Raw genomic sequence first — 24691 nt, forward strand, 5'->3', positions numbered from 1 at the left:
TGAGATTCCACAACATGGGACTAAAGATATGTCTGTAAAGAACTGTATACTTGGCCTCTCTTTTTCTTCACCTCAGAAACAAAGGACTGCTAGCTCAAACCCTAACTCTTGAATTGGCTGCTGATGATTGCATCCTGCTAAAACCTGACATGAGGAAAAAAAACTTAGCCAAGTCTGGAACTGACTACCAAGCCTGACTGACCACTCTTATCAGCAAACTAAGCCTACTGCCATCCAGCAGATATGAAAGAATGGACCCTGAGATGGAGAAGTAAAGACCAAAAGACTTTCTTCTATCCCCAGAAGACAGCTGTAAAGACTATAGGGGAGGGTGAAAATTTATCCTAAAGTTTTCTTTCTTTGCTTTCTTCACAGAAATTCATTGTAAGGTTTCTTTCTTGTCTCATTTATATTGTAATCAGTTTAATGTATTCATGTAAGAATTATATTTGAGAATGACTAGTACAAGCAATTCTGAACATCTTAGATTTATGTCTGGTGGGAGGGACAGTTTGTCCAAAATGTCTGTATTTTCTGTATTGTAGAAGCAGACACACACACGAGAGAGAGAGAGAGAGAGAGAGAGGGAGGGAGGGAGGGAGGGAGAGAGGGAGAGGGGGAGGGGGAGGGGGAGGGGGGAGGGAGGGAGGGAGGGAGGGAGAAGGAGGGAGGGAGGGAGGGAGGGAGGGAGGGAGGGAGGGAGGGAGAGAGAGAGAGAGAGAGAGAGAGAGAGAGAGAGAGAGAGAGAGAGAGAATGAGAATGACATTAATTGCTTAGGCCTTTGTTGAGAGGACTGCTGCTGTTGAAGACCTGCTTGGGCAAGTATTATTTTATTATTCCCAACTCCCCTAATTTGTACAACACAATTATAGTTCAGCTTGTATGTGGCTTGCAATTGATAATGAGTATTACTACTAGTATTTCGGTTACTTTGCTATTTACCTTTGGATCACCAAGAATTGCAATTCCGATTGACAGCTTTCTTTTCTGTCCACCACTTAGTTTTTTTGCTTGGTTATCTTTAATGGGCTGCATATCCAAATCCAATAAAATCTTTTGAACCTTTCAGAATCAAGCATGAAAAATATTTAGAGATAACTAAATCAAGTAATTCCATAATTAATCAGGGCATTTATCATGCTATTGTTGTTAAAGCTCAAGGAATCTAAGTTTTGTAACTGAACATGATATAATACATTATGAAAATAACTCAAACTCCATTTATTCCCTGCAATTTCAAAAACAACCCTGCTCTGGAAGAGTTAAGGTGAGGTTTCCAAAACCAATACAGTATCTATCTATCTATCTATCTATCTATCTATCTATCTATCTATCTATCTATCTATCTATCTATCTATCATCTATCCATCCATCCATTAAAATGTTTTTTTAATTATTCAGTTAATCATATCTTTTTAAAAAATATGTCAAACTGGTATTTGAAAGTTCAGAAGGACAGATAGCAGGAAAGCCAACAATTACTGATGCTTATACCTATCTCATATCATTCTATTTTATCTTAAATTCTGTAAGTTTTTGTGTTTTAGAAGAGTTCTCAAAATAAGGTAGAATACTATGGAATCTGAATGTAAAAGATGCAGTCAATACATTATTATATGTCCATGTAAAATTATCTTTTATTGAAGGCATATATGACACAATTTTTCAATTAAAAATAAATACTTTGTATTCTACTCACCTCTTGTATCACATAATTGGGAGGTATTCCCTTAACTGCAGCAACTATTGACAAATTTTCTTCCACAGTTAATACATCAAAACATACGTCTATTTGTTGACATATGCCAGTTATCTTTCTGGCATCTAGCATTTCATCAATTTCAGAAACTCTGTATCCATAGATTGATGCAAATCCTGATAAACACAAACAAGGAAGAAAATGATTGCTACTAAAATGCATACATGTATACATCACAAAAAATAATGGACTTTTACCATTACTGTGACCATAAAACAGTCAGCAAAATTAGAGACTTCAACTGGAAATCAAGAAAATCAAGAAAATTTCTCTCTTCCTGAATTTTCCCCACGTTTGAGGGGCTTAAAACTAGAAAAACAAAATGAAGAAGTGCAATATTTTCTGCATGTATATTTCCATAGTTTGTAGAAAGGAAGCCAATCAAAATATTAAGTCCTACATGGCATGGGGCATGGCTACTTGATGTCTTGCATAGCATCTGCCTGGCAGATTTGAGCCTGCAAGATTTGTGCATTCTGGATTCCTTTAATTAAACAGTATCATCTGTCAGGATCCCAGAAGTGTGCCTTCTCTGTAGTAGCCCTTTGTACTGAGGTTCCTCCTGAGAGCCAAATGGTCTCCACTGTTGTTTAGAACAGCCATGAAAACCTGGCAATTGGTGAGGGAGACCCCTTGCTTCATTCCATTTGGTTTCACATGCTTGCCATATTTTAATCTCATATCTTTATTGTTTTTATAATACTTTCTTCTTTGATTGTTATGAGCCACCAGGAGTTGTTGAGAATAAAGTAGCACTGGAATGATGGAGGATGGAGGGATGAAGATAATACAGTAGGTCTTGGCATCATGTATACAACAATTTCTTTACAAATTGAGATTTACTTGTCATTGGTGCACGGGTAGAAAAAGAAACATATATTTAGGAAATCAAACAGAACAAAGGGATAAGCAAGTGAACAGCAAAATTACACTCTCAATATCTAATTCCAACATCCTGCAATTATAAGTTCCAGTTAGTTGAAATGGAACTCAATGTATAATTAAAAGGGAGCAGAAATAACTTATTCCTAACAGAAATGTCAAGCTATATGCAAGTATTCTGCACTGTATGGGTAGGATATTACTATGGAAAAATTTGCAATCCTTTCTATAAATCTTGGTGGGTGGGTGTGGAGTGCTGGCTTTGTTTCAGTAAGTGGAATGATTGGTTGTGTGGTTGTATGATGATTGTTAGATTGGTGCTGATTGGAGCTGGCTGTGTGTCCGTTGTTTCGTGTTGTAAAGGTCTGGGTGGTGGGTGGGGCTCATTTGTTGACTAGGGCTGGTTTTCAGATGTCGGGTAGGTGGGAGGTAACGTTTATTCCTGTTGTGGGGGTGTTTCTCTATTTCGATAGCTTCCATAATTATTCTTTTGTTGAAGTGTTCAGTTTTGGAGATTAACCTGGTTCCTTCAAAATTAATTTCATGATTTCATGATTTGGCCACACGGGAAAGAAAAACTGGACAACTTCCTCACACATCTCAACAGCCTACACCCCAAAATACAATTCACTATGGAAATAGAAGCAAATAACCAACTTCCCTTTTTGGGCGTCCTAATCTACAAAAAACCCAATGGCTCCCTAGGACACACCATTTAACAGAAAAAAACACACCAAACCTTCCCCGTCGTCCCTTTAACGAGGGGTAGCAGGTGGGGGGGGGAGAAGCGAGGCGTGTCTCTTACCTTTCCAGCTCTGTCGCGTTCCTCGCCCTTTCGCCCATTTAATCCCCTTGTAAAAAAAACCTCATGAGTTCAACTTGCAAGGTATTTTTTACAAAGGGATTCAATGGGCGAAAGGGCAAGGAACGCAATGGAGCTGGAAAGGTAAGATGCGCGCCTCGGGGCCCAACACCGCCCACCTCGCCCCAATGGTAAAGGCAGCCTGCCTGGTTCCCTTCCCCGCTGTCCCTTTAGCGAAGGGTGGCAGGTGTGGGGGGGAGAAGTGAGGCGTGCCTCTTACCTTTCCAGCTCCATCATGTTCCTTGCCCTTTAACCCATTGAATCCCCTTGTAAAAAAACTCATGAGTTCAACTCGCGAGGTTTTTTTTTTACAAGGGGATTCAATGGGCAAAAAGGCGAGGAACGTGGCGGAACTGTCAGTCTCTGGTAGCGCTAGGACGCGTCTCTCGCTTCTCCCCCCCTTCTCCCCCGCAACACCTGCCATCTCTTGCTAAAGGGACGGTGGCAGGGAGGGAACCAGGCAGGCTGCCTTTATCATTACGGCGAGGTGGGCGGTGTTGGGCCGCGAGGCATGCTTCTTACCTTTCCAGCTCCGTCTCACTCCTCGCCCTTTCGCCCATTGAATCCCCTTGTAAGAAAAACCTCACGAGTTGAACATGAGGTTTTTTTACAAGGGGATTCAATGGGCGAAAGGGCGAGGAACGTGATGGAGCTGGAAAGGTAAGAGGCGCGCCTCACTTCTCCCCTCCCCACCTGCCACCCCTCGCTAAAAGGAGGGCGGGTAAGGAACCAGGCAGGCTGCCTTTACCATTGGTGTGGGCCAGCGCAGGTAACGAAAAAACACCACGCACAAGTTTCAAACTGCAGCGCAGTGTTTTTTAATGTCTTTAAATGTGACTGAAAATATCCCCCTTCCCTCCCTTCTGAACTCTGATTTCTGATTGGTGAAATCAAGGAAGACTCTGCCTGGAGATGGATGACGCTGCAGAAGGGAGAATTCCCATTGGTCCTCTGGGGCTCCGTCAGTTCCTGGGAAAACGGGATTCGCTGGTTGTAGCCTGCGTTTCTCTGCACATCCAGGGTTTCTCAGGCATTGCCTCATCTGAAGCCCCGTTCTGGGCTCAGCATTTTTTCTACGATTCCCTTCGCTTTGGGGAGAGAGGGAAGCAGTGTGGAATTGGAATGCCTGAGCCAAAGGGGTCCACGGGATCTTGAGACTTGATTTTTGAGCAGTACCAATCCTTTCCACTCTTTCCTTTTCCTTTCTGTCCTTCTTCTAACTTCCTTTCTTTTTCCTTTCCTTTCTCTTTTCCTTTCCTTCTTTTCCATTTCCTTTTCTTTCTCCTTTCCTTTCCTTTCTCTTTTCCTTTCCTTCTTTTCCTTTTCCTTTCCTTCTTTTCCATTTCCTTTTCTTTCTCCTTTCCTTTTTCCTTTCCTTTCTCTTTCCCTTTCATTTCTCCTTTCCTTCTTTTCCTTTTCCTTTCCTTCTTTTCCATTTCCTTTCCTTTTTCCTTTCCTTTCTCTTTTCCTTTCCTCTTTCCCATTTCCTTTCCTTTTTCCTTTCCTTCTTTTCTATTTCCTTTCTCTTTTCCTTTCCTTTCCTTTTCCTTCCTTTCGTGTTTCCCATTTTATTTCCTTCCTCCCTCCCCCTCCCCTTCCTTCCTGGGGTCTGAGGGAGAGGAGGGGGACCCTTTTCCTCCTTGCCCCCCTCCCAACATCTGCTCTAATGGCAATTATGGCTAAAAAAATTCAGGTGCTGAGGCATGAAAATGTGCTGCTCGAACCACTATACTTTTCCGCACACACTGAAAAAAAATTAGAGGGAACATTGGTGTGGGCGGTGTTTTTTTGCGGAAGAAGGAACAGGCAGGAGGGGGTAATCGCATTGCTGGCCTCCCGCTGTTTTTTGCGGCGGGTTCTTTTTGAGTGGGAGGGAAGGGCGTGAGGTGGAAGCACTTTGATTCACCAGCTGTTTTTGCGGCAAGCCCTCTTTTTGCCCCGCAAGCTGTACTGGTAGGTGGTACAGTGGTAATGGCGGGACTGGTTTCGCATGTGCTTATATAGTTGGGGGCAGGCTTATTTTCAGGGGAGGGATTATTATGGCGCATGCTCTGAAAAGCCCAATTGGGCTTATTAGCAGGGCATGTCTTATTTTCAGGTAAACACGGTGTGTGTGTGTCTGTGTGTCTGTGTATATATATATATACCCAATATTTTTACTGTTGCCTTTTTGTTACATATGTGTTGTATTTGTGCTGATAAATAAATAAAAGGAGACTAGTATAGATCTATTTCAAGCTATTTAGCTCTCATCAGCTAGCTATATCCTTACTGGGATTCGAACCTGTGCTGTATTGTCTAATCTGCCTAAGATACAATACAGCACAGGTTCGAATCCCAGTAAGGGTATGGCTAGCTGATGAGAACTAAATAGCTTGAAATAGATCTATACTAGTCTCCCTTTATTTATTTATCAGCACAAATACAACATATGTATGTATGTATTATGTATGTATGTATGTATGTAATTAGTGTCACAACTCCTGGTATGCCCAAATATGGGAAGAAGCTTACTGCTTCCATTCTCTGTCTATCGGCTCTGTCTGGATGGTCTCTTGTGACGAGCCGATAGACAGAGAATGGAAGCAGTAAGCTTCCTCCCATATTTGGGCATACCAGGGGTTGTGACACTAATTACATACCTATTTCCCTGGCTCAGCTGAAAAAGGAGGAGAACCTTGTGGCTTAGTGGTTAACACATCTGCCTAATATGTAATACAGCCCAGGTTCGAATCCCAGTAAGTGTATGGCTAGCTGATGAGAGCTAAATAGCTTGAAATAGATCTATACTAGTCTCCCCTTTATTTATTATCAGCACAAATACAACACACACACACACATATCCTAAAGTAGCGCATTTTCTCTTTACTTGCCATTAAATATGGCAAGTCAAAATTATTTTGATCATACTTACCATCAGAAGGTGGGCACAATCCACAAAGAATGTTCATTAATGTTGTTTTGCCAGTTCCACTATGTCCAAGTAATGCTGTAATCTGACCCTCATATATATCCAAGGATAAATCTAATAAAATAATGACATGATTATGCCAACAAGGGAGAAGTAATTATGTTATACCACACTATTATATCATTATATTACTATTAAACAAATACATTTAATACAAAATTGCATTCATCTTTGAAAAACAATTTATGTTTAGCATAATATTAACATAATAAACTCACAGATTATTTAATATACTATTTAACAGAACTGCCAAAATGCAGGTTTCTGGTTATCAGAAGACAAGAAAACCCACTTAAACTTCAAGGATTTTTATTACGATAAATAGTTGAAAATAGCCAAATTCCTTACTTTTTAAAGCCTCCACAGTTTCACCTTTTTTTAACAAAAGATTTCTGGACAGAGTTGATTCTGAAAGAAAACATTGTAATTTAATTGTTTTTAATGAAATAGTTCAGGAAAATAAAAGCAAGCAATATGAAATAATCATTATGTTAGTATGAATATTACTCAAATCTAAGTTAACACTAACTGAAGACTCACAAAGCATAGTGAAAGTTTCTCAGATTCTGAGAGCTCTTAAATAGGGAACATATCTAAATTCAGTATCCTATTTTTCCTTGGATTTTAACTTTGTCAATGTAAGAAATAGTTGTTGAATTCAGTACAATACTGGTATTAAATTCTAAAGACACTGTATACCACTAGCACTTACAGAACATCCACTCAACGACTTTAACATTGATTCCCAATGTAAAGCCAAATGGGTCACAGGTAGATATATAAATGACTCCACAAAATCCAGCAATGGATAATACTGAATAGGATTTGCACCTCACATGGTGTCTACTGGGACTCTCTGCATAAATGGGGGAATAGCATCCTCCTGCAATCATGATTGCGGGGTCTCATGCCCAAAGTGTAGATCACATCGTGACTGGCTGAGGGCAATATAATGGTCCAGTATCTGATTTTAACATAAAGGATGCTGCGCTTCAATGGTTAGAAAGCCTAGACTTTGGTATTTGAACATAGAAATTTTAACATGTATATTTTATTATATTTTACTAATTCAGGTCAAATATTAATATATATTGCTAGCCCCTATATGATACACCACACTCGAAATAAATGAATAAATTCATGTTTGAAATACTAAAAAAAAAAGTTGACAGAACAGTTCTACATATGTGAAAGGATATGGATCAATTTGTTTAGTACTAATTCATGTACAAAGATTTCCTAAGCCCAAACAACTTTCATTATATTCAATACAAACCACAATTTCCTCTTTAGAAAGTTTCTACATGTTGAACATTCAGGCTGATATAGCTACTTTATTTGCCTCAGCCTCTGGGCAAAAATTACCTTCTGACTATGTTTGATGCAAGCAGTTTTACTTTATGATCAATTAGATGCTTGCTATATACAACTCACATATCTAATGCAATTCCTACATGTAGATACCATGGGTGATTTTTACACATAATGGCCAGATTTACTCATGCTTACTGACCATTGATTTAAATTATAGTTTATAAACACTGATAGTTTCAGTGTTTTCTTGCTATAATTCTTTATCTATCACACCCAATTTTGGGATTTAGTAGAAAAAATGATTTTTTTTTCCTAAAGTGAACTTTCTCTTTGCCAACAATTTAAAAAAAAAGGATTTCGTAGAGTATCTGGATTGATGCTCTAAACAGAATGCCCCCAACATTGAAAAACTGCATTCCTTTAAGCCTTGTGTGGTCACTTCAAGGGTCTTCTGTGGATACACAAGCATGATCCTCAATGACCATTCAAGCAGGTGACTGTTCAAATTTATATGGTACTGAATTAGTACCACTTAGGATTGGTGCTTGTATTTTGACCATCACGGCATCCTTGTGGTCACATGATTGCAATCCCATGCTTGCTCAGCATTCTGCTTGCAATTACAATGTTGCAGTATCCTACAGTCATATGATTACCATTTGCAATCTTTCACTGCCAGCTTCCAATAGGCAAAGTCAATGGGAAAGCTGGCAAAAGGTCACAAATGGTGATGTGATGTCATGGTTAATGACACTATGGGGTTCACTTAAGAATGGCCGTTGCTACACAATGCAGTCATGAGCGAAATGACTGCATGACATAAAAAGATCCTCAAAACAGCTGGGTCAGATATGGTGCTTAACTGCTTTAAACAAAAATTTTGGAAGTAGGTTTTTTTTCCAAAGTGAATTCTTTATACAGTCTTTTAAAAAAACTGTTGGCTTCATGGAATTTCACATATAAAATTCATTATATAATATTTACATTGTATGCACTAAAACCCTCAAACTCAATCTTAGTCCATAGTGGCTGATCATGTAAGCTTCTGAGTTATCAAACTTAGGTAAGAAATTTAGGTAAGAAACTTCAAATTAGGTAAAGAAATATTAGCACCTGGCTTTAGCAATTGAAAGGAAACCACAGAATAGCCAATCATACCTGATAGCTTCTTTTCCTTGAAACTCTGATGATACAGCTTCAATGATCTCATTGAAATCTAAGTTCCCATTAATATTGCTTTCATACAGTTCTTTGTAATTTTTTGTTCTCTTTGACCAAAATGAGGGCTTGAGAAAGAAAAAAAAATCTCTGCGCAATCCATATCTCCTGAACAATAAAAGAAAAATAACATCTACAAATATTAAATGCTGCTAGTTATAATATATAAACATTTAAAAGATATAGTTCACTTATGCTGGTCTATGATTAATTATTTCATTAATTATAGGTAGTCATCAATTATAACCATAATTGAGCCAAAATTTCTTCTGTTTAATGAGACAGTTGTTAAGTGAGCTATGCCTCATCTTATGACCCTTCTCAGCACCATGTTGAGTGAATCACTGCAATTGTTAAGTCAGTCACATGGTTTTTAGTCAATCTGCTTCCCTATTGTCTTTACTTGTCAGAAGGTCACAAAAGGCCCCCAGAACCCTGCAACTGTCATAAATATGAGTCAGTTGCCAAGTGTTTGAATTTTGATCACATTACCATGGGGATGCTGCAATGGTTGTAAGTGTGAAAAACGGTCATAAGTCATTTTAGTACTGTTGTAACTTTGGCCAGTAAACAAACTGTTGTAAGCAAGGAGTACCTGTATCAAGCTCCAGCAAAAGAACATGGTCTTAATTTTTAATATAAAATGAATCAAAACTCTATTGCTCAAATAGATCAAGAAGTATATCACTGGGTTCATATAACTCACTATGACAAATGCAGATTGAGTTTTCCTTATGAAATATTCAACAACGTATTTTTTAACATATGGTTTAACATCCAGATCTGAACCCATCTGTGGTGAACTATTTTTTTAATGTAACAAAGTATACATGAAATAAACTATGCACAATAATATTCAACAACTGGCAGAATTTATTCTCATGCATTCCAAGTATTATACTTTTTAATGCCTTTGAGACATTGGAGAGATGCAATGCGCAAGTAAAAGTTTCATTTGTAACTTTACTCCGAGGTTAAGTACTTTCCCTACCTCAACATATAGAGAAATGTTCTCTATTAAACTAGAAGTGGTTTGGACTGGAATATATGCACTCTAGCCCAGTTTAAATAGAATGGCAAATTCTGATTTGCTGCCAATCTAAAATGAAAAGAGACATCTGAATGGAAATTGCTATTTTTTTATTAAAACAAACAATTTCCTCACTTTTCAAGAAAAAGGTATAAATAAACTGTATGTCAGATTGTATATTATTGTCCTTAAAGAGTTTTTCATACATTTTCCTATGACTCACTAAGAGACAATGGTTATGTAAACTATAAAGGCTAAATCAATTAGTTCAGGCTTATTAAGTGCCAATTTTTAAAAAACTGAATGTTATATTGTAATACATATGAAATAACACCAGAAATAGTCATAAATTTAACTTTCAACAAATGTACTAGTTGCTATGAAGCAACCATACTATACTTTTGTATCAAGTACTCGGACTGCAAAAAAAAATCCCTGCATGAGAAATGTAGGTGATCCTTCAGAATGTAGGTATTGCTACAAATATATATAAAATGCACATTGCTGATACATATATCTTAAGTTTTGAATTCAATGCAGATCAAATAAATGATTAAAGTTCGTTGAAATCATTTTTCTTAGTCATTCAATCATACCTGGAATAACCTGATCCAAGTAAACCGGCTAATAGAAGATAAAGCACACTGTCAAGAGCCAGGAGCAGTATAGCAATAATTAGTGGATAAGGTCCATAAGTTAAATTTGAAAATTAACTCCTTCTTCATATCTTCTAAGTGCATAACCTGCAAACAAATATGGAATTTGATTATTATTTGGAATACCATTATAGTATTAAAATATTAGGGAAGTAATTAACAGTTATGGCACTCCATTGCAAATTAGTACAATTTGGCACATAAAACCACTTTATTCTTAGGATTCATCATTGACCTGGTTAGGTTAGGTTGGGTATTTTGGATAGAGCTTGTTTATTGTTTACTTTTATAATTAGCTTACTCATACTAATTTTAATATTTCTAAAATTCATTGTTATCTTCAAACTCAGACAATTAATATATTAAAATAAGCACACATTTTACTGCGCATTTAAGTATCACATGTTTTCAAATGGTCAGTCTTTTGTCCTGTTGATCCACATTTTTTTATTGCAAATTTCAAAACCTTGCTTTTTGATCTGAAATGTCATATAAACTCATGACTCTTTATGAAAAAAAATATTAAGCAGTATAAGCAACACAATGACCAGAATATAGCATGCAAACATTTACTATAGAAATGGTTTCCAGAGAAGAGTAACTGTTGTTTCTGCTGTAACATAATGAACTTATTACGACCTAAATTAACATCAAAGATAAACTGTTTCATAAAAGTATTGTTAATAAAGCTTCTAAACAAGATTGCAACTAATAATCATTACCTACATATCAATAGTCTTCAGTTTACGTCCACTGCTTCAGCGATCACTCAAAAATGGACTTATGATCAGTCCTTGATGTTCTGACTGCAGTGACATGGTTGTGACCCTGCTTGGGTCATGATTACTCTGCAGCAAGCTGCATCACATGATCACCATTTGTGACCTTCCTTGCCATCTTCTGACAAACAAAATAAATGGGGAAAGCCGACAGGAAGGTCGCAAGACACCCCAGTAAATCACTTTGCCACCTTTTCTCACAAAAAGTCCACTGTGGACTATAGATCCCAGACGTCTCCTATTCTGTAGCACCCAATGCCAACCACACTCTGTAGCATGCGCCTGCCTATGGCATCCCTCCTTTCTGTGGCCTCGTATGGCCTCTGCCAATTTGACCTCAGCCTCCACCAATCCTCCTGTGCCGCCCACTGACCTGCTTGTGCTTCCTAGTACTATCTGCGCAGCACCGCCCACACTTTCTACCTCAAAGTCTTACCTCTTAGTATTTAATGACCCAAACTCACACATTTGGGAGTTATAGCAATAGTAATAGCACTTAAGACTTATTTACTACTCCATTATACTGTACTATACTCTGAGTATCAGCATATTGCCTCTAATCATCTGGGCCCTCATTTTACCAATCTTGGAAGGATGGAAGGGTGAGTCAACCTTGGCCCCACTCAAGATCAAACTCCTGACTATAGGCAGAGTTTGCCTGCAATACTCATTCTAACCACTCCACTGCCAGGGCTCCTGAATTTTGATAGCAACTTGGACCCCTATCACTGTGATTGTGTGACCTGTGCTTTACCTTTGCATTGCTTAACAACAACAACCCTGGTCCCAATTGCTGTCATAACCTAAGAAATAGCTGTACAGTGCTCACTAAAGAAGCTGGTATCTTCAATTCCTATTCTAAAAGTATTGGTATGTTACAGAAATCAATCCTTGATTTTTTTAAAAGTATTTTTAACTGATAAAGAAAATAGCAACAAGCAAATAACATGTTTACTGCAAGTATAGAAAGGCAAATATTGTATCTATGTCTGCCTTTCTCTCACTAGGTCTATAGATGGGATTTGAACCATAAAAACTTGTATAGCAATATGCAAATAATATATTTTACTAACCTGTGCAACGCCAATTAAAAATGTGCATTGACACAGAGGGCTTATCAGCCACACAAAGGATTTTGGAATATCCTCTACCAGGAAAATTGTCAGACCCACAATACCAAAAGCCAGGGTTGACAAAAACTCAACTGTACCAACATGTTTTGATTTTTTGAAAAGAGGAGTCAACATGAATGCAAAGAAAACCTAAACAGAAAAGAAAAAAATATTTCAATGCATTAGAAACTTACAGTAAAATGCTGAAATGATGCCCTCGGTGTTGATATTGCAATAATTCAATCATTTAAATTTAACATACCAATTGTTTTCATGGATTTTTTTTAATTTTTAAATTATAGTTTTGGGGGTGGCCAAAGGATTTAAAAGTCAGAGATGATCAAGGTATTTCTAAATTTCTAGAATAACCTGGTTTTCATAGACTGCAATATTCAATTTTACTGAACATATAAGTAAAAATATAAAATGTAATATATAAAACTATTCTACTAAAGGCAAGATATGTTTTCATTGTGAGTTGGAAAAAATAATACTGTATTCAAGAACAAATTACCTTTTCAAACAGATCCCTTTCCAGATCAAGAATGTCAGTGACTGAGAGGACAAGTGAAATCATGACATTCTATGTATTTTTAGTTTTGTTAATTGATGTGTAAATAATTAAAAATGAGAATAACAATGTGCTGATTATAATTTGCACAACTGTTCCATTGTAAGAATGGACAACAAATTTAATATACAGAACCAGACCAGAAAACAATGAACGCTAGATCATATACTTATTTTCATATAATATGTCATGTTATTAATATAATTTTAAGATTAGTGCATTTTGGACATATAAATATTTGTTATTAATAGTGATGTCTGCAATCATCACAAATTGCTTGTCTGAAGACAGAAAAACACTTAGGTAAATCAGAAAATATACTCAAACAAAATAAGAAGCAACATCTGTTAAGCTATCTAAGCAAATAAAACTGCATCAGACCTTTGCCAGCTATCATTCAGTGAAAAGAAAACCATAGCTGTAACTAATTGAGTATGTAGGTCAATAAGACTCTAAAAACATACTGGTAACCACAATATAGTAACACTGACCACACACACACACACAAACACTTACGGAAGATATTCATACAGGAAAAAAGAAGAAATATCACAACGCAGCTACTTTTGGGGAAAAGCGAAGAGAATGTTGCAATGATCGACATAAGAAGAGACATGACAAATATCAGACTGGTGTACAGTAGGACCCAAGAAGCCTAAAAAAGAAAACATACAATGAAGATTCATGAATTCAAAGCTGTAAGTATTACTACACAAAGATAATTACCTCTGCTTCAAAGATCAGCAATCTTTTCAGGAAGCAGGCACCATCATGCTAGTTTGCCACAATGTTGCCGACATCAAAAATAAATTAACAAATGTAAAAGGCAGAAATCTTGTGGTGTTAATGTAGCAACAGATATTTACAGTATTTATTATCTGGAAAGACAGTACCTAGTTATTTTTAAATTGAAGATTCAAAGAACATAATTCAGTGGTATCATAGATAACATTATAACTGCCATTATTATCAATCCATGTTCTAGCTCTTTCAAAAAGCAATCATGCAATTAAAAACTGAATCTTTTTGTGAGCATTATCATCTATCCATCCAATTTATATAGCTGCCCATTTCATCAAGTAATTCTTGGTGGCAATAAAACTGAGTTAGTCCCCTTTAAACGAATCGTTTTTAATTGAAGACCTCTTGCTCTTGGCATGTCCACAAACAGTATTATGTGTAAACCAAACTATTGCAATTTGTTGCACAAACTGTGTTCATAAAAAATTGGTTTAGTGAATGTTATCAATGTGCCTAGGTAGCCCACAAATAGGAACACAGAGGTGTTATATTCATGCAACCTAACATGAAGAATTACATAATTCTGCAACACTGTTAATACAAAAGACAAAAGCTTTGCAAATATCTGGCAAGTAACCGGTAAGTATCTAGTAGGACTCCAAAGTCTTTTGGATGTGATTCTGAAAAGATGCTCTAGAGCAGTGGTTCCCAAAGTGGGAGTACCGCCCCCTGGGGGGCGGTGGGATGACTTAAGGGGGCACTAAGAGGCAAGGGGGGCAGGTGGCAGAGAAGGAGCCGCGCTGAGCCTACAACTTCAGCTGGCCAGCCTGCCATAAATGCACCTTCTTCGTTGATCTCCTCGATACTACCACTGCTGCTTCTCGTTGCTGCTGCTGTCTGCCGCAGCGACTTAAGCAACAGCAGAATCGATCCTAACTACCAGCAGCCTCAACCACTGCCCAGCAAAAGAGAGGGGGGGAGAGGAAAAACATATAGACGTGCAACCAAGCAGAGGGGGGAGAGTCTAAACAACTAAATCGGAAGACACCGAGCCACTCCCACATGGCGACTAGGCACACGCCACTCAGGGCTTTTTCCCTCCCCTCTCCGGACTGAGCGCCATGGCTCGGAACACACGTGCTCCCTGAGTCCATCGCAGACATGGGTCGCTCCCATCCTCCCCCTCCCCATCCTGTTGAATGGTTGCTTCTGGCCTCTTGCATACCACGCATTCCTCGGGGTAGTCAGTCACTCAGTGCGCGCTCAGCCAATCCGCACACTGTGCGCCAAGGGCGGCAGTACCACATTCCGCAGGCAGGGAGCCCTCTTTTTTGCGGGCGCATGAAGGGCGATCCCGGAACTGGGGATCCCCATATGTGCATATGGCAACTAAAATCCTCCGAAGACACAAAAAAGGTGGTGGTTGGTGGTGTTCCTTGGGTGGGAAGGGGCAGTGGGGCAATGGCCAAAGGGAATTTCGACGTGGGCGACGACGAAGCAAGTTATGCACGAACTCCAGGGGCAAACTGATAGGAAACGGGCTGCTCTTTTTAAGTGTCTTTTAAGACAAACCATCACCCCAAACTACTGGAAACTAGAGCCAGGAGTTAATGCCACCGAAAAGGCTCCTCTGATATTGTAATAGGAGAGGAGAGGAAAACAGTTCTGATGCTTCTAGAGCAGTGTCTCTCAACCTTGGCAACTTAAGGGTGTCTGGAATTCAACTCCTAGAATTCCCCAGCCAGTATTCCATGGCTGGGGAATTCTGGGAGTTGAAGTCCAGACATCTTCAAGTTGCCAAGGTTGGGAAACATTGCACTCTGCTAAGTGACTTAAAACCAGACATTGGGAAACTGGTATCGCTTCATCAAGCCCATCCATCACATTAAGAATTTACTGAACAGTGAAGTAATTACTAAATTTTACTGCGTTTACTAAGTTACTAGTTACTAAGGTTCTTGATAAATGACTATCAGACTTTGAAAACCTGGTATCACTGGATCATGTTCAACAATTTTGTTAAATTAACGTTAACTAAAAAGGTTTTTAAATTGGATTTTGAATAAATGTGCAATTAATTGTTACAGTTTTGAATTTTACTGTTACTACCTTCCTTCCATCGTGCAAACTGCCCAGTCACATGACTCCCCCAGCCACGCCTACCAAGTCACACCCACAGAACCAGTAGTAAAAAAATTGAATTCCACCACTTGGGGGGGGAGGTACTGAGGATCAGTTTGTAGTACCAAGGGAGCAGTGGACTGAAAAAGTTTGGGAACCACTGCTCTAGAGCACAGGAACAAGAATGTGTTTGCAAACTATCTTCTTGGGAAAAGATGCTATTGTCTTAAAGAGTTACAGGCAGCCACTACTTTCATATCTGTGCACATTCCAAAACAGCCTTTGGAAAACATATCCAAAACCCGCACATCTCTAATATCTAAAGTCAACATTGACCCCAACAGAGGAAGCAGCAATAATATTAGAACAAATTAATTGCATGGCAGTTGTTTCATGACTTATCGGGATTTTTAAAGAAAATAGAGGAATACTTTGACCTGTCCTTTACACAAAAGTGTCATTGCTCTAGAAAAATCCTTCCATAGTATCTTAAAATAAAGTTCATTGAATTTCCCAAAATTTTCTTTTTTATCTTGCTTCATCAGTTCAAGATGCTTCTAAATTCACAAGTACACAAATGTATTTTTCTATGTATCGCTAACATATAAAAGAGCCGTGGTAGCAGTTTGGTTAGAATGCAGTTCTGCAGGGCTGTTCGATTGTGACCAGCTCAAGGTTCACTGCCCCCAAATTTTCCAGAGGAAGAAAACTAGCCAAACTCTTATCATATTAATTACATTTTTAAAAAGGAGGGGGGTGGGGGGTAAGGAAAGCATCTGCAGTTCCACCAATCAAGTGCTTCATGCATCCTCTTTACATCTGGCCTCAGTTTAAAGCTTTGTCATGCATATGCACCAAAAATTTAAACTGAGAATCTGTACACAAGCATTAGTCAGTTTTTTCAAGCATTCAGCATAACAGTATCAAGAAAAGCAGCTTACAGTTAAAGAGACATCTCTAAATAACTCTGTACATGTTTACAAAGTAACTCCGTTAACATATATACACAGTGATGATAGACCAGTGATAATGTGACCAAAGACTGCAAGCATTTCAAGTTCACTTTATTTTCAAAATTGCATCTGATTCTTCACATAGCTTAGTGTTCAAACTATATCATAACGTAGTCATCTCTATCCAAACTAAGAAATAGGTCTAGGGAAGTTTGAATATATAGCCTGAAATATTTCATATAAAGAGATTTTTTTTACTTTGAGCCACAATCAAGATGCTGTACCCTTTTCTTTCAAAACTGTATAACTGAACAAGAACTGCTGCGGTTGTTTAACAATGAAGAACTAAGGAACTTACTCACCAAAAGGCAGTGTCATGCAGGCCCATTATCATAAAAATTGTTTTAATTTCTTCTCTTTTTCTGCCACAATATGGATAGCTAAGTAATAACCAAAGGCGAAAAGGCAACCACTAAATAAATCAGAATGATGGCACGAGGAAAATTATCTATTTCCAAAATAGCAGATTCCCCCATCATGACAGCTTTGTTTGTTCCAGTTCTTCTAAAACTGAATGATTGGTCTTCAGCTGAAAAAAGAAAATGACTGTTAAAACCACTTTTGGAATAGCTTCTGCTAATAAAGAAACAGTATATCCAAAGCTATAAAATAATTATGACAGACCTAATTTACCATATTTTTTGGAGTATAAAACCTGTTAATAAGATGTATAAGACCTGTATAAGAGTATAAGATGCACCAAGGTTTTGAAGAGGCAAATTTTTAAAAAAGTAGGTAGGTAGATAGAGGGATAGAGAGGGAAAGAGAGAGAAATGCAGTAGGTAGATAGGGAGAGAGAGAGTAGTTAGGTAGGTAGTAGTAGATAAAGGGATAGAGAGAGAAAAAATATATAGAGAGAAATAGAGAAATACAGTAGGTAGGTAGGGGAGAGAGTAGGTAAGTAGGTAGATGTTTCCAGATGTGTGGACAAAGAAATCACTGACAATCTGCAGCACCTAAGATTTTGTTTCTCCTGGCACAGCACTTGATCAAACTAATTCTCATGAATCACATTAACTAAAGAGCTTTCTGAAAGGGGGGAGAAAGCTTTTACACTCTGCAAACTCCCAAAAACAACTCATTTTTCGCGAAAACAGGTGTTTTTTTTAAAAAGGCATGAATAGCCTTGGGGGGGCTTGCAAAGTGTTCCTGCAGGGGTGGAAGGGCCAAAAATGAGCAAAATATGGCCCATTTTTTGCAAAAACGGTCACTTTTCATAGCCTTACGGAGGCTTATAGAGTGCTGCTGGGGGCTGGGGGGGGGCAAAAAACAGCCCATTTTTTGCTCATTTCTGCCCTCCCCAGAATGCAGCCGCGCAAGCGATATCGGGTGTACCTAGATTCACCCATGTTACACCCATCCTCCGCGAGCTGCACTGGCTGCCTATTGGTCTCCGAAAGCACTTCAAGGTGCTGGTCACACCTTTAAAGCCCTACATGGCTTAGGACCTGGATATCTGAGAGACCGCCTCCTGCCACATACCTCCCAACGGCCGATAAGATCTCACAGGCTGGGCCTTCTCCAGGTGCCATCGACCGGACAATGCCGGCTGGCGGCCCCTCAGGGAGGGCCTTCTATGTAGCTGCTCCAGCCCTGTGGAACAATCTACCTGTAGAGATCCGGACCCTTCCCACTCTCTCGGCCTTCCGAAAAGCCACTAAAACCTGGCTATTCTGGCAGGCCTGGGGCTGTTGACTTCATGAACGAGGTCCAGCCCCACCTAGACGGAATGTATGGTGTGTTGTTTTTAAATTTGTTTTTCTTTTCTATTTTTAACTTTTATCTTTTATCTTGTTTTTGTAAGCCGCCCGGAGTCCTATGGGATTGGGCGGCATATAATTTATTAAACTAACTAATTATTACTTTGGAAATGCTATCATAGCAAAATAAAACAAAACAAAAATATTATAGATCAAGTCAATCCAAGGAGGCACACAGCCGTGTGGTGCAGTGGTTAGAATGCAGCATTGCAAGCTAATTCTGCCATCTGCTAGCAGTTCAATTCTCATTAGCTCAAGGTTGAGTCAGCCTTCCATCCTTCAGAGGTGGGTAAAATGAGGACCCAGATTGTTGGGGACAATTTGCTCTCTCTGTAAACCACTTGAGGTCTGTAACAGCACTGCGAAGTGGATATAACTCTAAGTGCTATTGCTATATATTTGAACATATTATGCAATGTAATTTTGGGAAAGGTAGAAGTAAAAAGAATCAGAAAATAAACAGCAACAAGGTGGATGGATTCAATTAAAAGTCCTGGTCAGTGCACAGTTGGAGGATACCTGAAGAGACAGATATCCTATTGTCCCCAACTATCAACAAGGACCTTATTGTAACTGCATAATGAATTAAGCAGTCAATACAAGGAAACACAATTATACATATATATTCTTGGTGAAAATATAAATCCAAATACACTTTGTTTACATTCATGTAGCATCTCAAGCAAAGAATTTCATATTCAGCTATTAATTATGAACATTAATTTCAAAATTCAGTCAAACACTTAGGTGACTATAACAGGGACTCATTAGTTTGTGCACTGTCTAGATTGAAGAGAAAACCGTAATATCGAGATTTGATAGACAAATTTGACTTGGAAACATTTTTTCAATCAAATATAACATTAGGGACCACTCAAAAGTGCTCTGTGTTCCAAATTACATACTGTATTTTTCTCAAATTCAGATCACTGCATAGCTTAACTGCTCACTTGGATAAAGCATTTTGTACATAAAAATAAATAAATATTATATTGTATTTTGACTAATACAAAGAAATATGAGTTGTATGCTAATTCATTTATATTTACCTGAATAATAGCTGCATCAATGCAGATCTGGAGAGCTGTAAATCCATACCGCCAGTAGGTTTCAGCTTCACATATCTTGGAAGGGTTTGACAACTGCTGTAAAAAAAAATTTTTAAATTTTTTTTTGCTATCTAACTATTCCACATCAAAAATAGGCTAATGTTTCTGCCATATAGAGGAAAAAGATACTTTATCTTCAACTAAGTTTTTATCATATTGGCATGAATAACACTGATCTATAGTTTCATACTAGGATATAAGATTTCATATAAAATATATGAGAAAGAAACTGATATTTAACATAGCCTTCTTCCAAATAGGCACTCACAAAAAAACCATAATGCAATTAAGACAAAATATTAGCAGCATATATTCTTCTTCTTAAAGTTTACAGTCATTTATAGTGGAAGCTGTACTAAAGTATCTTTATTAGTGAAAAATAAAGATATACATGTAAAGAAAGCCTGAGTTCATCCTAAAACATTTAAAACATGTATATCTTCTAAACGCATATGGAAGGATTAAAAATATAATATTACAGTATTAGACAAGTTTTTTTATTTTATATAGTAAAGCATCATATTCTTCAAATCTTCATTTCCAATCGATGGCATAAGCTTACATTTATATTTTTAGGCTGTTTATATAATTAAAACTAAAATCATTAAGGGTTTGTGAATCTAATTCCAACATTCAATCAGTTTGGGATCATCATGTCAATTAAGCAATTCTAAAGGCTTCAGAAAACCAAGTTAGTTTTATCTGATTTTCTAAACTGATTCAGACACATCAAATCAAGCCATTTGGTGGATCAAACTGACTTCAAATTAAATGTCCAGCAGATATAATCTCATTTGCAATATATTTGAATGACTACATGCCTTTATGGTAACAAATAGTTGGAATGTTTTTAAAATACATATGGAATCTATGCATCCTCATAAGTATCTAAAAGTACAGTAATTCTGTAAATTGAATAATAAATTATAAACATAATTTTACAAAAGATCACTCCTATGTCTGAGAAAAATCAAATATTTATATATACATTTAAATACCTCTTGATTCCACATGAATTGCAGAACAGGAACTTTTGTAGGAGGAAATCTAAGTTGATAGGACATAGAATCCTGAAAAATTACACCCACAAAGTTCCGGGGACTACGAAATGTAGCCTCTTGCATTCTTGCTCACTTAGAAATTCTTCAGTAGTGATTCCTATAAAAGAAATATTGATTCTCATTATTTTCATCTCCGATTATTTGTACCAATACAAGTGCAAACCTATCTGTAACTGTCTCATTTATTAACCGTATAATATTTTTTTACATATAACATTCAGCCTAAAGTATATCTGAAGGTATTGATGTCAAATTAATTTTTTAAGTCTCTCATTAAAAATGTGGATTTTTTAAATGCATAGAGTATGTATACTTGCAAAATACAGAACTTATTTTGAGAGGATCAGTTTAGGTCTATAGAATAGAATTCTGTGTGCAGGTAGTCCTTGACTTACAATAGTTCATTTAGTGACTGTTTGAAGTTGCAACACCACTGAAAAGTGACCTATGACCGTTTTTCACACTTATGACCATTGCAGCATCCCCATGGTGTAATGATCAAAATTCAAACACTTGGCAACTGACTCTTATTTATGACAGTTGCAGTCCTGAGGTCATGTGATCACCATTTGCAACCTTCTGATAAGCAAAGTCAATGGAGAAGCCACTTTCACTTTAACAACTGTTACGAAACTTAACAACTGCAGGAATCACTGACTGTGGCAAGAAAGTTGTAAATGGGGCACAATTCACTTAACAACTATCTAATTTAGCAACACAAATTTTGGGCTCCAATTGCGGTCATATGTTGAGGACTACCTGGTCATCAAAAGGCATGGGTTTTCAACACAGATTGCATTATAACCAGATTCTGTCATCATGAGGAACAAGATATAAGAACTATTGTCCTGGCCAATGCCCAGTCAGATGAGGTTAGCTCCATTGGATACATATCCAGTGGTTCTGGTCCTTGCTGTTAGGGGGCATTAATCGATTTGTTTTGTTCACATGGAACTTGCTGGACCCTAGGTGAATTTGGATCTGCAGCCTCAGAGCCTCTTTTCTATTATCAAATACATTAGAATACGGCTTTTATTATTTATTTTATGTATTTATCACATTTGTATCCCAGTCCAATCACAAGAACTTCAATGGCTCACAGAGAGTATAGGATGATTGATTCATTTGGGACACCAGTAAGAGGCATATTGCGAGAATAAGCTTTAGAAGGAAACACAAATAATGGGTGTTAATATAAAAGACTATTTATAAATATTTAATATGAAATAACATGCATGCAATTATATGAACATACATGTTTAATCTATTTTTCTAACTGCATCTTCCTAGCAAATACAAGAAAAAAATATAAACATTTGGGAGAACAGAAGTGTGTGTTTATAATACCTTCTGTAAAATATTCTGCAGACATTTTGTGCATGATTTTTCTCGTCACATTGTTCACTGGTGTGTAGCCAACAACAAACTCAGAAATACTAGAGTGATCCACAGAATAAAGATCAGAATCAGGCACCTCATCATATTTCTTAGTTGGGTACATCATGCTCAATAATATTAGCCAGAATAAAAGAAAAGTGGAAGCAGTATTTCCTGCACAAATAAAACCAACATGTTAAAATGGGTAAGACTCAGAAACAACCACTTACAGCTGTTTATAATACTCACTGAAACAGAGAATCTTCTTAAAATCTGTTATTTCAGTATTTAAACATTACATATCTGGCTATTGGTATAGCATCACTAATTCTGCCTACTATTCCCCATGTGATGAGAAAGCAGCTTTCTCTGAATAACATAAATCTAGACTTTTTCAAAATCTAGAACTGAAGATGGACATTTCCACTCTCTAGCAGGATTTGATTTGATTTAACTGGCACTTACTGGGCACTAGGGACTCAAAGATAACATCTAAATTCTGGCAACAACGAAGTTTGATTGGCCAGTAGAGCAGGCAGAGTTTGCTAAATTAGTATACTTATGAAATTAAAATAGCACATGAGGTCATCTAATGTTAAAAGATGTACAAAATGCAGTTTCATGCCCTGCTTATAGTCTTAGCATTCATATTTTCCCTGGCGAGTATGAATGTTTGATAGAACAGATCATTAATAATTAAACAAGTATAATCACATGTGAAAACTTCACACATATTGCTATTTCAGTGTGGTTATAAGGCTAAGACTAATATGAATGTAACGTTTCACATGCATTATTCAGTCACAATTGCATACTTGACCCCAGGAAATGAACAACAGTCCCAGTGTCTAAGTGCAATATTGCTGAAAGAGGAGCTTAATTTAATTTTTAAACATCCCTAACAAAAACTGGAGTTACAATCCATACCTTGTGCCAACAAAAATGAATATGCTAAATCTAATAAATGAATATGCTAAATCTAATAAAGCAAAATGATTTCTTTACAATCCAGTATCTGTATCTTAATCTGTTTTTATTTTTTATTCTAACAGATATGAAAAGAGATTAAAGTCCTTGGTCCACATGATTAATCCAGTAGAATTCTATAACATACAGTATATATTGAGATTTTTATTTTCATCTTGCTGGTGGTATATAAAAATGTTTCTGAATTATATTTGAATGCTACCCTCTTTTTGTGAAGATTATGTAAGTATATTGAAGCCTGTAGAAATTCTGTAGAAAGGTATGAGCAAATCCATGATTTCTTTAAAACCAGCTTGTAGTTCTGGCATTCAGAAACATAATATATTACCTACAATAATTCATTTTCACAATTTGGCTTGATAAAAGACTAAGTCTTTTACTAAAGAATAAGCTTCAGATAATACTAGACTACTGATTAATATTTTAAAAGTAAAATCAGAAAAACTAAATTGTGTAGTAGTTGCTTCACTGGATGTAGAAAAAGCCTTGATGTGGTACAGATTAAACTTTTAATGTTTTTCTGAGATATAGATTCCCCCATGATAATTTCTTGGATTAAAATATAGTATCTTAATCTATCTATTGTTATTGCAAATGGAATTATTTGTTCTCCAATTAAAATATCTCAGGAAGCATGTCCTTAATAAGATCATTTAATGGCCTAGAAGCCTAAGAATAATTCTGATGTAAAAATTTTAAACAGAGCTCAAATCAATGAACAAAATGATTATTTATTTAGCTACCGTAATTTATATCGCTGCCCATCTCACAAACAAGTGACTCTGGACAGCATAATAAAACAAAATAAATATATAAACTATTATCATTAACAATTATTTTAAAATATTCAAAGATTCATCTTTTAATTTCTTCAAACCTTAGAAAACTGCAGATCAACTGACCTGAACACTACTCTTCTTGGTTCTCCATTTAACTAGGCAATTCTTATAAAAAAGAGCTCTTGTTTGTCGCCACACTCCTTTTGTCTTGAAGCATCTGTAGACATTTTTGCATCTGAAAAGCAAACAATTACATGCATTTTTTAAATGTATGCCCCTTTTAAGTCAATTAATTTGTTTTAACGATAGTATCATTCACTATATTTAATTATATTACTAATCAATATTTTAAATGGATACATTTCTGTAATATAGGTTTCACCATCTAAAAACAAAACCTACATAAACTATTAATTATCTTTAAGTGATATCAAGTAGATACAGGATGATAATCAAAATGCTTCTCAGATAAATTTTAGGAAGCCAGACTTGCAGATTTATTGCTGCTCTAAATACAGGACAAGCAATCCTTGACTTATGACCATTCATTTCAAAGTTACAACAGTGCTGAAAAAAGTCACTGATCTT

General features: G+C 36.9%; 1 protein-coding gene across 1 annotated transcript in view; it reads right to left on the minus strand.

Moving 5' to 3' along the window:
• Positions 1-24338, minus strand: part of ABCA5 (ATP binding cassette subfamily A member 5) — a 79218-nt gene extending 54880 nt beyond the window's left edge. The window contains 21 exon segments of the mRNA XM_032210824.1: positions 944-1063; positions 1701-1876; positions 6419-6529; positions 6824-6854; positions 6856-6883; positions 8948-9116; positions 10634-10658; positions 10660-10753; positions 10755-10780; positions 12546-12734; positions 13643-13810; positions 17329-17366; positions 17369-17425; positions 17428-17514; positions 17517-17559; positions 19840-19935; positions 20898-21028; positions 22275-22493; positions 22496-22511; positions 24227-24306; positions 24309-24338. Of these exon segments, the coding sequence (XP_032066715.1) occupies positions 944-1063; positions 1701-1876; positions 6419-6529; positions 6824-6854; positions 6856-6883; positions 8948-9116; positions 10634-10658; positions 10660-10753; positions 10755-10780; positions 12546-12734; positions 13643-13810; positions 17329-17366; positions 17369-17425; positions 17428-17514; positions 17517-17559; positions 19840-19935; positions 20898-21028; positions 22275-22493; positions 22496-22511; positions 24227-24306; positions 24309-24330 (1926 nt within the window). The 5' untranslated portion in view covers positions 24331-24338.
• Between the last annotated feature and the right edge of the window lie 353 nt (positions 24339-24691).

This window comes from Thamnophis elegans, chromosome 2 (assembly GCF_009769535.1).
Source record: "Thamnophis elegans isolate rThaEle1 chromosome 2, rThaEle1.pri, whole genome shotgun sequence".
In the NCBI taxonomy this organism is placed as follows: Eukaryota; Metazoa; Chordata; class Lepidosauria; order Squamata; family Colubridae; genus Thamnophis; species Thamnophis elegans.